This window comes from Acipenser ruthenus, chromosome 10 (assembly GCF_902713425.1).
Source record: "Acipenser ruthenus chromosome 10, fAciRut3.2 maternal haplotype, whole genome shotgun sequence".
Classification (NCBI taxonomy): domain Eukaryota; kingdom Metazoa; phylum Chordata; class Actinopteri; order Acipenseriformes; family Acipenseridae; genus Acipenser; species Acipenser ruthenus.
The window spans coordinates 40,241,422-40,258,197 of NC_081198.1; the positions used below are offsets into that span (position 1 = coordinate 40,241,422).

Consider the following 16,776-nt stretch of genomic DNA (forward strand, 5'->3'; position numbering starts at 1 on the left):
ACTTGGTGATCATTAAACATGGCAAATATATTGTTATTGTTTGGTTTTCTCACGTTTTATGTTGAATGCATTCTTTTGTCTGTGAAATTGTATTGTTGAAAGATGTGTGGGAGTTTTAGCTTTTGATAAGACGACTGCTTTGCGTGGGGGGCACTACAGCAGAATCAGAGGTGAACACTTTTTGCTTAAATGCTTACCAGATTTCGAGTATTTCATCATTAAATATCTACGATTTTTCTTATAATTATTATCTTTTTTTTTTTTTTTTTAGAAACCCGAAATTTACAAACCTTACTTTACTTTACACTTTACTTTACACAGTTTTTAATGTGTTTTCCATTTCAAGATGGCGTTTTGTAGTATTGTGAGAGAAAACCGAATCCATACTCTATGATACATCGCTATTATCAATTAAGGTGACAACAAATATAAAACAGCAGCTTAACCCATAAAGGTCTGATTTCATACTACAATATAGATATAAAGGAAACACTTCTGCATCTTCTGTTAAGTTAAACACTTTATTTACAAAAAAATGCTTAACACACTAAAATATAACATTTCATAAAGTATCATTAGGGTGTTCAATCGATTTATGCATTAAAGGTATACTTCATAAAGTAACAAATTAATCTGAGGTAACTTTTACAGAGACATGTAAAATGACATGCTGGTGTACTGCATACTTTAAAAAAGAAAGGACCAGTTCCGAGACAAATTCTAAGTATGTTTTCAAATAGTACCAGACAAAAATGAATATAATCTATTGTGTAATGTCATATTTCAGATTTACTATAATAATGACTTACAGATTGCTGCCAGAATTAACCCTTACATAAACTACAAACACCAGCCACTTTTACAATTGCTTTAAACTATTCTCTCACCTATTTCGAACCATTTCACTAAAGAAGAGCAATATAATGGCAAAGGACATTAATTAATCTGTCCAAGGCGTGTTGCATAAGTTCTACAAATGTTCACATAAATATATTAAGACGAGGATAAATAATACGTGGTACAAAATATCTTGTTTAAAATAATAAATACATATATAATCGAGTTTAATGCCTTTCATACATTCTTGAAAAAAATACATAAATGAAGCTCTTCGAAGTGAGACCAAATGCAGACAAAAACATCACATAATAGAGATGTACAAAAACAGCCCATTATATCGGGTTGCTAATACTGACATATCTACAGGACTTACCTTCAAGTAAAACGTTATCAAATGTTCAGTCCTTACGTTTGTATTGTGCATTGCACTTCAATATGCAAAACAGCTGGCAAGAACACCCCTTAACTGGTGCCGATTAGTCTCAAAAAGGAACACAGCTGTTCAGTCCTCTCTCTCTCTCTCTCTCTCTCTCTCTCTCTCTCTCTCTCTCTCTCTCTCTCTCTCTCTCTCTCTCTCTCTCTCTCTCTCTCTCTCTCTCTCTCTCTCTCTCTCTCTCTCTGAGCTTAATTAAAAAGTACCCTATATTATAGTGAGGTAATACAAAGCGAGGACGCCGCTTCACAACAATGACAGTCCACTACAGATGCGTAAGTTTAGGTGCTTCCTGAATCCTTCCCTGAGATGTGTGATGAGAAGTCAGATCTGTATATGTAGGATGGGGGTCACAAGGTCCGTGGTGGTGGTTACCAGGGATCTGAGCAGCGCAGCTGTAGTCCACGCTGGCGGATGAAGGATGAGGGAGATGGCCAAGGTTGAACATAGGACCCGAGGCTGGCATGGAATCAACAAAATTCCCTCCAACATACACAGGGCTGCCTTGCAAATTAGGATTGGCAAAGCCACCATTGCCTTGCATGGTATGATGTTCATATTCTGATCCTGGGTACCTCTTCTGCTGTGGGAGGCAGCTACCTAATGGTGCTGTATAAGCTGCCAAGCCATATATATTTTGATGTGACTTAGCGAATGATGTTGGGGAATGAGCATCATAGTTAAGACTGTTTACATTTGGGATCTGGCTTGAATATCCAATATGATTTGGGCCACTTAATGGTGGGCTTCTGTCTGGGGATTGTCCAATGGGAGAGTGCATTATCCCCTTGGCTTTCTGATCTTTTTTGTACTTCATCCTCCTGTTTTGAAACCAGATCTTTATTTGACGCTCTGTGAGATTCAATAAATTGGCCATCTCGACTCTGCGGGGACGACACAGATAGCGGTTAAAATGGAACTCCTTCTCAAGTTCTACAAGCTGGGCGCTGGTATAGGCAGTACGGACCCTCTTTGATGCTGGCCCTTGTGGACTTTTGTCATCACAAGTATCCCCTGCTTGCAAAAGAAAAGAAAAATGGCAAGATTTAAAAAAAATGTGAATCCCATTTCGCTATAGATGCACAGACACAGACACTTACACCATTCAATTGAACAGAGCGCCAATAAAAGCACCAACGCCTACAGTGACTGCATAATTGGATTATACATAATAAATGCAATGTATTTTGTCAGGCATTACCGGTGTTTAGGCTATATTTACTGACTGTACAAAGCCCGGAACTTTTTCCCCCGGCTCTCTGTTTTTTATATTAATAAGAACAACTTAAGAAATGTTCAGAAATATATATATATATATATATATATATATATATATATATATATATATATATATATATATATATATATATATATATATATATATATTCTTTCTTTCAAATAGTAATACAGTAAATGATGTAGCTATGATATTGGACATAATCATACTGAAGCTGCTGGTAAAAGATAATTAAAACGTTCTCAAAAACGGTGGTTAAAAAATGAAAGATACAGATTTGCATAAAGCAGATAAAGTATTCAAGTGGCCAATTTATAAACGATATGAAACACGTGACAAACGAACGTTGTTTCATCCAAAGCCCGTACACTCATGTGTTCATAAAATAAGGTTATCAAACCTTATATAGAACCATGTTGTTTATTTGTACACTCTCTCTCAAAAAGATGTATATACTATGTAAAACCACGTCGTTTATTTGGTTTCTTCTGATACACATTCTTGTATGGGCAAGAGAGGGTTCTATTGAAGGGGTTCAATGTCAAATCAAAGGTTGTTACACAACTATTAACCTACGAGTCCCTTATGATGCTTCATTGGAATCAAATACATCATTCCAAATAGAAATCAACCCCTTTGGAACAACAATTAAAGTCCTAATGGTTCTAATTAGAACCGGGTATACAGAACCCACTGTCCTTCAGTAAAGAATGGTTTCTTAGAATGAAAGGCTTGGAACATCTTTCCGAAGAGGAGTGGTCATTTTTTATGCTCTGTTATAAAGAGTTCTACATTCTCAAAGTAAACACATGTATATATTAATGGGACGAGAATGAGTAAAAAATATAAAATCACCAAAACAGGTCTGTAATTGCAGGTAAAATCGGTAATAATAAAGCATGTTTAATAGTATGGGTAGACTATGTCATAAGCGACACAGTGGAAATGGCTGCTTCGATCATCATTATGAACGTTTACGTAAAGGGCCACACCACCCTTTAGCTACAGCATATTGGCTGATCATTTGTGTTCCTGCAAGATGTGCAATAGCTTTCTTTAACATTTGGAACTGTACTGTAACCCTGGGGTGAAATAGCAGTTCTGGACTATTTCCTTACTATTTTAGAGGACACGTAATAAGACAATCTTATTTTGTTGTCAACGCTATTGGAAGAGTTTTTCCCGTTCATTTCTGCTTCAAAGGGCTAAACAATTCCTAAGCTTTTATTAATGAATATGGCCTTTGGTACAGAACATTTACTGATTTTCCTCCTGGTGGAAAATGTTCAAGTGACCTTTACATGCAATAAGGCGCCTGCTTGTTGTAACATACCAATGACACCCCCGAGGATAATCTCGGGTATAATTGGAATACATTTCCCAGATTTAATATGAGAGGCGGTTTTAAAACAAATGTCTATAGCGGCCAGTCGACAGTACTGCACACAAATACATACATAAATACTGAAATAATAAAAAAAATAAATCAAGAATTGTCACACTAGTCTCTTGCAAAATAAGAAAACAATGAAAGAATCGTGACCAAATACCGTACCTTGTGCAGCTGTGCAGTTACTTTTCTGTTTTGAGTTTTGTCGGGACTCCTTCATCCACGGGAATATTTGCTTTGTAATAACCGGGCTGGTAGAGTTAACTGAAGAGGTGGATGCAGACTTTTTTTTCTGTGTTGAAGTACTACTTGAGTTAGGCGAAGATGCTGGCAGAGGAGGTGCTTGCTGCTGTTCACTGATGTTAGCTGGTTGGCTACTGCCCTGGTTGCCACTTGTTCGCATGCAGCTGCCATTTATGTCACTGGATTTGTGGCTGGGGGGTCTAATAGTTGGTGTTTGTATAGTGCCGGTACATACCGAACTCTGAAAATCGTTCTCAATAGTGGATGGTGGGTATGGTTGGTGGGCAGAATTGTAACTGTATGCATCAGATTTAGTGTAAGAATAGCCCCCAAAAAGTCCAGAATTGTCATAGTAGGCGGCTTTCTGCATTGTGTTTTCTCAGAGGGATAGGGCCTGGATACCCTTATCCAATAGCATTGACTGTTTTATGTCACGTGGAGGGAATCTTCCAGTCTTTGTTGTGCTTCTGACCTGTAGGTGTAAGAAAACAAAGACACGTTCTAAGTTTGACTAAAAATATTAGTGTGAAAAATATGAAAAGTTGCATTATGTAAATTCTGTGGAATACAAAATGTTATTTAAACTGTAAGTCTGAAAAGGTATTTGAAATATTCGGTTCTTCAGTCGCAGTCTGTGTGGGGAAATGCTTAATTTATTGCAGTTTTAAGAATGTTATGTGTGTTGATTTAAATAAGTAAATACATGCTTGTATATTCTGATCTGGAAATGGAAATTCTGACATATCATTGTATAACGCTTTATCAGACATTCATGTTTTCTTTTTGTCACTTTCGTTTTTTTGTGTCTGGTGATGTAGGCTATGCAGATCTTTACATTAAGGTATTACTGCAGTTTCTATCACTTAAAAGCCATACAGTCTATCATTTATAAACAAAAAAACCCAAATCCATGTATTAATAAGACAGCGACTGATTTGTAGGCTGTCGGCTCTTTATTGCTCTATGGGCAATAATCTTTTTTAAGGGATTGAATGCATGATTCAACTTTTGAAACTACTTTGTGTGTATGTATGTATGTATGTATGTATGTATGTATGTATGTATGTATGTATGTATGTATTATTATTATTATTATTATTATTATTATTATTATTATTATTATTATTATTATTATTATTATTACTACTACTATTACTACTACTACTCGTAGTAGTAGTAGTAGTAGTAGTAGTAGTAGTAGTAGTATATGTCCTCTAATGATATGTCGACCCATATTTAAAATTAAAAGCAATTATTTTTTAGGAAGATTGTCCTATAATTTCAAAGATACTTGTTGTTAACCAAAATACAATGCATATCTTATTTATTTGTTTGTTTGTTTGTTTGTTTGTTTTTATTTAAACCATGTGATTCAAATCTCATTATGTTCCCATTATGTTCCAAGAAATATTACATTCATTAGTTACAGTTATATAACAGTATTACTAAACTGCAAACAACGGGAATAAGCAATACTTCACGAGTCTAAATGACTGCTGGACATTCGGTACAGAAATGAAGCACTTTTCATGTTCACTTATTCACACACTGGTTAAAGACGTGATGGATTGAGCCTATCAGAAAAAGAAACGATGTTTTACTTTTACTTTTCTTGGTTTTGTTTCTTCGGCATATGGAAGGTTCAGATCACGCAACCCCTTCCCCTTTCTGTAGGGCACCACAGAAGCAAAATAGTTAAAGTATAACTTGGCTCTTTAAAATCTCCTTTGTGTAGAAACAATCAGGAAAATGCTTCAATCAGCACTTTAAGCCCCACTATTTCTTTTACAATACCACATGCACAATAGATGTCATGAGTAAGCCTAAAGCAAAAAAAAAAAAAAAAAAAGGGAGAGAATGGGAAAGAGAGAGAGAGATACTACTACTACTACTACTACTACTACTACTACTACTACTACTACTAATAATAATAATAATAATAATAATAATAATAATAATAATAATAATAATAATAAGCTGATGTAAATCGCCAAGCCATTTTAATAAACAAATTGGTACTACTTTCTCAAAGTAGGCTTAAACTTAGGCCTGGACCAAATCAAAACTTTGACAACCCTTTAATCGCACTTAACAAAACTGTATTTAATAGCGTTTTCTTTCGTTGTCTTATTTCTTCTACTCATAAAAAGGAAACGCAATTAAATACAGTTTTGTTAAGTGCGATTAGCGGGTTGTCAAAGTTTTGATTTGGTCCGGGCCTTAGACCGGTCTTGACATTTCTGGTTGTTTGTTGTGTGTTTTAAAAAATTAATAATAATAATAATAATAATAATAATAATAATAATAATATTTTTAATGTATTAGTTTTGCTTAGTTTGTTTTCAGAAGGACACGCTACACTTAAATTATAGTCTATAAATACATAGTGTTGTCTGTTGAAATTTCACTCAAACGAGTTCACCAGTCTTTCCATTTTCATATTTAACGTGTATTCCAAACCAACTATACCAGACAAATCATTTGCTTATGGCAATTTTGGGTTGGACGGACTAGTCTTTGATTTATCGGCTAACTCGTGGGTTAATTAGTGGTACCTACATATTATACCCTGTTTAAAATTTTCACAGTGAACAGAAACACTGATGGGCGTTTAATTGGATCTTAGCATCCACAATATATAAGCATATACATCGTTAGAACAAAGACAAATATCATTGATTATTTCTTTAAGAAACTGGGGCCCGTTTTTGTTCAGATGTAGCACATGCTTGTGAACTCTGCTTGAACCTTAAAAAAACAGACATGGGCCATAAATCACTTGGACAATGGTCAAATGTTTCTAGGACCATCTTTTAGATCTTTCTTACCTTATCATTTTGTTCTTTCATTTTTTTTTTTTTTTTTGCGAAAATGTAGTAGGCCTCAAAATGCAAATATTGTTCACTGTGAGTGCAGCAGCGTGTTACTGTGATACATAATGGAAAACGGTATGATTATTTGACCTTTTATATTTTGTTTTCGTTCTTTTGCACTTCAAGTCTTATAGCATATAGGCAATCCGTTTAAGATTATTGATTCCCAATACAGATTTTGGTTAGAGTACAATGACTATTTTCAGTAATGCAAATACGAGATGGGAGGGTCCCTACGATATGCTAATTACAACGCAAATGTGCACACAGTACGACCAAGAGCATTAAACAATGGCTGCTAAAATCTGAAGATGTTAAGGGATTTATTTATACAGTGCAATTTATAAAGTGCAACACAATATCACATGAAGCCAGCTGTTGTGTTATTGGCCTTTTATTGACAGCTGTTTCTATTGCATGCTCTCTTTTAAAATCAATACCTAATATAATATAAAATAATTAATTAGGTTTTTATGAGCGGGCAGCCAAATACAGTAGTTATTAAACCTAATCCCTTGCAGTGCATAGCAATGCACCTGTCAGTGTGGGCTGCAGCAAAATTTATGACTGCTAGCACCATGGTCTTAAACGCTTGACTAAGGAATGAAAAGAAAAACACTTCCCAAGACTAGCTATCTTCAGAAGTGTAAAACAGACTGAGCGTAGGAGGAAGACCAGCAAAAGAATCCCCTACTCCGCAAGTTCTCATTTAACACACTGGAAGGGACGTTTATATAAATCGCACAAGCAGCTCTAAGGGTGTCTATTTCTTAACACAGCTCTTGCAGATTTTCGCCAGAAGCGTCTCGTGCTAAGACAAAAAAAAAAAAAAAAAAAAAAAAGAAAAGAAAATACGAAGAAGAAGGAAAAACGAAAGAGTTCACCCCGAAGGATTATCCAACTGTTGGCAAAAATCTGGACAGAATTGTGGAGTGAACGAAGCATGGGATGAAATGGACAATGATCATTTATTTCTAAAAGCGTGTATGTTATTTGGCTGTGAAGACTTCTTAAGAAATGTTGGTACTCTGCTCGTCTGTCTCGCTATGCAGACACGTGCATGTGTGGCCTATGATAAACTGCTGGAAAGTGAATGTAATAGGGGCCAGTGTAACATGCGTAATAGGTTTTAAGCCTTCGGGTATTTCAGCACTCCTTTTTTGTTTTTACAAATCTTCTTTTTTCCTAATACGCAAATTAAAACAAATAGTTTAAATCTCAGCTTGCTATTTTCTCATATCGTGTAATAGGTACATTTGTGACGGATATTGTAATGTAAACCTTTCTTTACGCACATAGGACGATTTCCTTGTTGCGGTTTTGATTATTCCACTTGGGATTAAGGATATGCATTTTCACAACCTGTGTTGTAAATGCAGATAAATACCCAAGGATTCAAAGATATAAACAAGATATTACTTAAGATAGCAATTTACTGTAACAGATACAGCGCTGTCGGTAGCATAAAATACACTGCAATGTATAGTTTTATTATTATTATTATTATTATTATTATTATTATTATTATTATTATTATTATTATTAGTAGTAGTAGTAGTAGTAGTAGTAGTAGTAGTAGTAGTAGTAGTAGTAGTAGCAGTAGTCGTAGTAGTAGTAAGTATTAACACAATAAATATTCTTCACATGTAATATTCAACTTCTGAGAATAACGTTGTGTATGAAATGCATATTGTTTTATTAAAATGGTGTGGGTTTACTCACAAACATGTGTTTGCAATGATTTTGTGAATGTACGGTATGTATAGTAATAATTCTTAACTTTTCCTATTAATGCATCAACCCTTACCCCAGACTTGCTTATTGTAGAGGGGGGTTTTCTTTTTCAAAGTTTTCTCATTACTGGGATCCCACCAACTTGGCCCTGGAAGACGAAATAAATGTTATCAACACATGAAACACAAAACAACTCTCTGCATCTTACACAATATTGAAACTCATTTGTAATATTTTGTTTATGATAGTATTGTTGTAAAAAAAAGAGTGTTTGTTCTTTGTTCATATATAATGTCGCCTATTGTCTTTGCACACACTTTCTTTTTGTGTTTAAAAAGTAATTATTAAATATTTAACTTAAACTGAGCACTTAGAACTCCAGCGTAGGCTATTTGCAGGTGTCTGTAAAAAGAAAGGCGAAAAAAATGATATTTAAAATTATTAATGAAATCCAGACTGTATTCAGAAGTCAAATGTAATTCATATTGAAGTGATATTTGTAGCCCTGTGTAAGGAGTACTGGAGAAACAAAACGAACCAAAAGAACAATATGGATGTGTTTGAATGGCCAGGCGCCATCAGCCATAACTCATAAATAATGCATTACAATGGCGGGTGAATATCTGATACATATATTTAGAACTCTTTTCTAAATATAGCCTATATTCATGTTATTACGTCATTTTTTTCGGGTATATCTTAAATGAAAGTTAGTCATGAGCATTTGCAAACATTATCCAGGAAATGTATGGGATAATTGAAACAAGTTGGTGCTATAGCTTTAATCTTAGCAATACATTTCGTGGAAATAATAGAAATGACAGAAGCAAACCTGCACAAAGGATAGTAAGCCATTAAACCGACAATATTTAGCAGTCATAAGCCTTTTTCGTGACCTTTGGCATGTTCAGCAATAACTCACCGTTTAATGAACAACGAACGGAAGCGCTTCAAATAAGTCACAATGCAAACCTTCGCAAAACTTTTCAGCACTGCCTTGTGTATTCCTACCCTGCCCTCAGGGTACAGCATTTTAAAACGAGTTTCCACAAGATGGTCATACTAACCCTCAAGTTAGGAAGAAGAGAGATGAAATGCTGTGAGCCATAAGGTCTGCGGTTCAAGGCCTGCTACATTAATGTGTTGTTTGATGTATTCACGTGGTCATACGTCAGTTTTACAGCTTTCCAATTTTTAAAAATATTTATTTATTTATTTATTTATTTATTTATTTTAGTAGTGGTAAACATACGTTTAATACATCTATCTAGTAAGACACTGGTGGTCAAGAACGCACGCGCTTGCTACAGTTTGTTTTAAATAGTTCCAGATTTTCCATAACAACAATGTTTGTCGCCCACGCATTGTCATCACGGTAAGTTCTTAACTATATTAACATAATAGGTTATGTTATTAGCTACAGTCTCCCGAAACTGCTCCGCAAACACCCTTTCTCTCTCTCTCTCTCTCTCTCTCTCTCTCTCTCTCTCTCTCTCTCTCTCTCTCTCTCAAATAACTGTAAATATTAATTGTAAATGAGGTAACAGTTATGATATTGTTAGAGTTATTGAGGTCTAGGCAGTTAAAACTCTTTGGTATATTTATGTTGATGGGATACCGGTAGTAATGTCGATCTTGAAATACATAATTTAAGTTTATTTAATAGATATTATTTACCGGGGAAGGTGTTGCAACATTTTTGAAGTTATAAGTAAGTGTATCTTTCTAGCTAAATGAAATGCTGCTCGCTATAATTGGATTCAGCTTGATAACCTGGCAGGCCAGTAGCTTGAAGCTGTAGCCTACTGCTATGAAAAATGTGCAAAGCTTCTGACTTTCTACCGAAAGTCATTACAGTACAACTTATTTCCCATGTTATTATCTAGCTTGAACACAACGCGGTGGAAGAATTATTAGTATTACCCTTCAAAGAGAAAATGCTTAGGAGTCTGCCAATATAATAACTGTTTAACATGGAGGTACTGGTCTGGTTTTATTGAATAAATGTAACATATGTTGTTCAGTCCAATTACATTTCTCAAACGTAGGCTCCTTAAAAGCAAAAGAACAAAAAACCGACGACAAAGAATATAACAACTCGGTTAATCTGTAACATCAAATTCCAGAGTCGGTCGCTTGGAGAAAATAAAGCTTCAGTCTTGATTGATTATCTAAAAACCTGTAGTTATTTATAAATACACCATGCAACCAAAATCAGTTTATATTGAAGTTATAAAAAATACACAGGTCATGTCAATTGCAGCCGAGAAATCAAAATAGATACCTAAATGATGAATGAAAAATATTTTGTCTAAATATCGTCAAAATGTAAAATGCTTTCAGGAAACGCAGGGTTTATTTTCTATCCCTTAATCAGAGATGTGTTAATTACATTATTTGATATCTATTTGTTAAAACAAACAAAGTACCTTTAAACAGAAAGCGACCAAAAATAGTCATTCAAACTGCTATCAATTAATGTTAATAAATGTAATAAAAACAAACACAAAAAAATGTAATCAAGCAGAAAATAATATACACATATGGTAGGTTAGTCCGTAGTTTACATAGCCATATGTCTTAAAATCACATAAATCAACCGCAACTACACTTTGACGATAAGACAACAAATTAATATGATTTACGATCTAACTTTTTATATGACACGGTGAAAACCTCTACTGGTTCTTTCCTCCCTTTTTATTTCGTCTTTTTTCTTAACTAAACTGCAAAATCAGCTAAATATCGACATCAAAATATATGTGTAGGACATAAGTCCAGTCTAACCTTTTGAAAGTGCCCAGTTTGCTAAAAATGGTAAACTCTGCGTATACAATATCATGTTTTGTTTTCATATGTTTCCTTGGCTATGCAGCCAAAAGCGACGTTAATAAAGATCACCCCTTTAAATGGAATAAATCATATTTATATCCTCGCATTGTGGTTAAAGGTTGCATTTTGCCATGCAATTGCTTACCTGTGTATCAATTTATCATAAACCTGTGCTTCTCAGTCTCAATTTCTTCGCCTGCAGTCTTAGAATATATCCTTCACCCTTTGTCTGCACACAATACTGTCCTAAACCCGATCTTGCGGTTTTACAGACATTTCCATATACCAATGCAGAGAGTATTCCCGATAGAATGGAAACAGACTGAGACCCAACTACCAATAAAAAGCGAATACAGTTTGTACCCCTGTCCTAAAATATTGTCTGCAATCAACCACCCAGGGATAAACGGAGTTTACAGCACCAGGTATACTTTTTAAAGTCACAAATTATGATTTTGGTACTGTATCGGAAACCTTTTATAATGACAAATAAAGGCGCTGCCTTAAAATACAAGCATATTTGTTCACGTGATCTGTATACCAGATTATTCTGATTGAGGCAGGAACTCCAACAAAGCCCTACATCACAAAGCACTTTTTATAAGGAAGCTCCTTCTGGGTTACTGTGTATATATTTATTGTTTTTGTATAGATTTCTTCTTCTTATTATTATTTTTAAAATCATATTTCCCTTTATAAAGTAATACATTGTGAAAAAAAATAGTTACAGTTAGCGCAGCTCAGCAAAAAAAGTGTCTGCATCCTCAAATAAAAATATTATGTTCTTAACGAAAATGGTTATCGTTTTTAAGTTAGTGCTTTTCCTTCCTTTTGGACATGATTTTGAATTGTGATATGGACATTTTAAAACATAAAGTCATTTCCAAAACAACAATTTAAAACGGAGGAAAACACGTTTTTGAAACGCTACAAATAAAATGGAGTATTGGGACTTTCAAACCATACAAACCGGTTTGCAATTTAAGGAATGACATTGATATTACTGTGGTGTTTCCCAACACTGGAATTTACACTATAGGCTACCGAGCTCAGTATTGTGAAGCGCGCAATGGTTGTAGAATTGCAAAATCTTTTTTTGCTTTGTTTTATTTCATTTTTGTATCCGTTCATTCATTTTATTATTATAATAATTTTCTTTTCTAGGGGACTGAAGCGGCGAGGATTCACTGCAGCTTCATTCGCGGAGATCGTTGATACAAAATGATAGCCTACTACCTTGTTATTTCTGTATTATATTCTCACCATGAAATACTGAATTTCAAACAACTGTAGCTTTATGTACATTTTGGTGCCGGTTTGAAATATAGTCAAATCCATCAAATAAAGTAAGAAATCAAGCAATTGTTGTACTGCATTTATTTAGTAAAACAGGACTTTGTTTTAGTCTAAGGTTTTAAATAAATAATAAACGCCTATTGTATTTTGGGCTTTGTGAATGATTTATCTTATTCCTCGCACTTATTGATCAAAATATTCTAAGTGTCCTACAATCCTCTGTAATTAAAAGAGGGGTAATGACAGTAACATATGACCCTCGGGTTTCTCACAGCCACTGTATCGCGGTTATCTGAATAAGTAGATTTTTTTGTGTGTTTGTGTTCATTTTTTTTTTAAATTTTTTTGAGTGTGTCTGTATCATTCACGTGCAATACTACTCAGATATTTAAAAGAAGAATGTGAATGAGCAAACCCTAACAGCAAAATGTGGTACATGCTTAATACATTTAAAAGTGGTATACATATGTTGTATATTTGTATTGCCGATTACTGTGTAAAAAAAAAATAGTATTTCTTTCTTTTTAAATATATTAAACAAAACATAAGAGGCTCACGCAAATGTATTAAATAACGAGCGTCGCATTATGAAATACTGCTATGTAACCGAACAGGAGATGGAAAAGAAGAAGGACGTCTTCGCCGGTGTTGGGAATCTTTCTATGCGGGAACTTGTCGCTATAAAGATGCAAGACTTCTTCCACCGTAGCATATGTTCATAGGGCAATAAAAAGTGAAAGATTTACAGTGTTCGCCCGGCCCCCAACAGCCTCGCACCCTTTTAGGAATTACTCGGGGTGATTTATAACAACGCTGGCAACTGTCAACCTGCTCAAATAATTCTTACTACCTTTTAAAAAGTGAACTAGTGATTAATTTCTTCATGCGTATTTGTTTGTTTTATTGCAGCTATCATTGTATTATTATTAATATTATCATTATTGTTATTGTTATTTGTCAGGGAAAGCTGTTTTAGAATTGTGTTTGGACTTAAAGATGTAATATATTGTAACATTTTTTTTTTTTCCCAAAGCCAACTATCAAAACATTCGTCCAGATTGGTTGGTTGAATGCGCAATTGCTTTAAGCATCATGGATTTAAAAACAAACTTTGCGTTTCGTCTTACACAAGAAACCAAAAAAATACATTAATTCTGTTTTGTACCATAGATTACAAATGATTACACTTATTCTCTATCTCTCTCTCTCTATACACACACACACACACACACACACACACACACACACACACACACACACACACACACACACACACACACACACACACACACACACACACACACACACACACACACACCAATACATCATTTTAGAAAAGGATATTTGCATTAGATATACATTGTACAAACCTATTTCCACGTATTTAGAATCGGTATTTTGCATTATTGTATGCATATAAAGAGTTTCCTGAAGACTTGGATGAATTTTAATCGGTTTTCACTGTCAGTGGTTCAGAAAACACACAATTTATGACCCCTAATTTCCAAGGTACTAAAGGCCCTTCTTCACAGACTCCAGGAAAAGGCAACAGATCCCCTGTCATGCTGTTTTGTTCGCAGTAAAACACAAGACCAAAACACCATAGCCATAATTAGACATGTACAGCTATAAGCCCCTGTATTAATATATTCCTCCAATCTATTCTCAATATTGCATTTTCTGTTTGTCATGCTTTCGCATGATTCCCCCCAAAAAATGTTTAAGCATAAAAAGGTCAACTCTAGACTGGCTAATGGAAACACAGAGCAGGATTCAAAGGGCGCTATTTATCACCTATGTGACAGTTAAGATCATTTACTATCTCACTCAAAATGAAACTTAAATGTTTACCTACCAAGCGTCCATTTGTTCAGATGTTATACAAAAGAGCTGGCTAGTGCAGCGTAGAATATCGGACCGTGTGTATATTATATTCTTGGGATCTCTTCAGTTTTCAGGTCTGATAGAGTCCTTTGCTTGGCCGATTAATGACGATGCCGTGTTTCTAGGGGACGTGCTGCATTAATTATTTAGCAAATCACGTGGTCAAATCAAGTAAAAACCAATTCTTTTGGTCTCCTATTTAAATCTTCGGATTCAAGCTGCATAGTTTAAATACATTTTTGAGAGCTGTCTGGCACAAGAAGATGACAATCCTGTGAACAACATGGCCGTTTGAGAACCACTGTGGGTCTTCGGTCCTAAAGCGTCTGTGTTGTTCAGTGCCGTGTCATTGATATCAGTGGCTGCCTTTGCTAGCATTTAGCTGTTAGTTCAATACAAACCAATGCCATTCTAAAAAAAAAAAAAAAGTTTCTATGTATGTTCCATAAAGACAAAACAGTTTATGAGACTGTAGAGGCCTATGTTTAATACCTGTCTGCATAGTACCCAAAACTACACATTTTGCATGAATGCCCTTATATGTAGTAAGGCAGGGTACTCACAAGGCATATGTGGCTTTGGTGCATTTAAAAAATATGATATAAAGCATATGTATCTACTTCACAGCAGATATATATATATATATATATATATATATATATATATATATATATATATATATATATATATATATATAATTTAATTTAATTACTATGACCATATCTCGAAACACTGTAGATGTAGAACTGTTTAAAATATGCATGGGAAAAATCTATCAATTTACTAATGGGTATACTGTTTCATGGTGATATCTATGTGTTTTAATATACGAAATACACATACATACATACATACATACATACATGCATGCATGCATGCATCCATGCACGCATGCACGCACGCACGCACATACATACATACAGAGCTGTACATGTAAAATTCTTATACTCCAGATAGCCATACAGCATAATGTGTTTGTGTGCGTACGTGCGTGCGTGCGTGTGCGTCTGCGTCTGCGTGTGCGTATGTGTATTTCCGAATATGTCGGTTTTATTTCTTGTAGGATGCATTTTTTCTATAAATACTTTTTTTTTGATCACACCAAAACACTTATATCTATACAATTAGTAATAAAACAATACAGTGATAAATCTCTGTTGTGCTTATTTGCTGGAGTCCCCGTTAAGTTTCACTGAAGGCAAGGGACATTGGTCACGTTTTTGATCATAACCTATTATCAGCCTATTATGTACGGTCAATATAATATATTTTTTGTTAGTTTTGAATACTGCTACTACGACTGCTACTACTACTTTGTAATAATAATAATAATAATAATAATAATAATAATAATAATAATAATAATAATAATAATAATAATAATAATAATAATAATAACATACACAAGCCTTCGTTTTGTGACCGATTGTAACGGTCGAAAAGATGTTTGCATCTAGACAAATTGCTGGGAGTCACAATTAACAGTGCTGAAGGCAAGTTCTGTGATGAACCGCGCCTGTCACCACACAATACAAACAATACATTCCTCCCCGTGTTTGTTTTACATATCAAATCATTTCATTGTAAGCCTGCACTAAATATAACAAGTCTAGTTAAAAACTAAAACAGAATCACAAATATGGCCATATCAAAAAGAAAATATTCTGAAGTATAGCTTACATTACTTTTGGTAGTAATGCTATAATTAGCAAATACGTTTATTTTACATTTAAAGATCTCGTTTAACAGCTACTTGGCAGTCGCATTATTATTATTATTATTATTATTATTATTATTATTATTATTATTATTATTATTATTATTAGCTTTAGTAAAATAGGACTTTTACTAGTCCTTGATGGGAACTGGTCATCGTTCTAACAAAAAGCTGTTAAATTACTCAAATTTTTTAGGATCTCAGATTTTGAATACTGTCAAAGTGTTTTAGGTGACCTAGTTTTGTTTATACATAGTCAGAGTTAACTATAATGGTTGAGACAATACACACGTGTAT

The 16,776-nt window shown here is 34.3% G+C and overlaps 1 protein-coding gene across 2 annotated transcripts; it reads right to left on the bottom strand.

Annotated features, from left to right (window-relative positions):
* Positions 1-545: 545 nt before the first annotated feature.
* LOC117405260 (homeobox protein Hox-D3a-like) lies at positions 546-12,089 on the bottom strand. Of its 2 annotated transcripts, none has more exons than XM_034008189.3 (4): positions 11,728-12,089; positions 8,824-8,898; positions 4,066-4,615; positions 546-2,290 (listed from the first exon to the last, which is right to left on the bottom strand). In XM_034008189.3, the coding sequence occupies exons 3-4, from the start codon at positions 4,511-4,513 to the stop codon at positions 1,539-1,541; spliced, it is 1,200 nt and encodes a 399-aa protein (XP_033864080.1). In that variant the 5' UTR covers positions 4,514-4,615; positions 8,824-8,898; positions 11,728-12,089; the 3' UTR covers positions 546-1,538. The 2 variants fall into 2 exon arrangements, with proteins under 2 accessions (XP_033864080.1, XP_033864111.1); XM_034008220.3 differs by having other exon boundaries at positions 556-2,287; positions 11,728-12,080.
* Between the last annotated feature and the right edge of the window lie 4,687 nt (positions 12,090-16,776).

Excerpts from the sequence above, each read along its gene's own strand:
- LOC117405260 (XM_034008189.3), bottom strand. The coding sequence starts at position 4,513 with ATGCAGAAAGCCGCCTACTATGACAATTCTGGACTTTTTGGGGGCTAT. Across the intron at positions 2,291-4,065 it reads TAACTGCACAGCTGCACAAG|CAGGGGATACTTGTGATGAC; the intron begins GTACGGTATTTG and ends TTCTTTTGCAAG.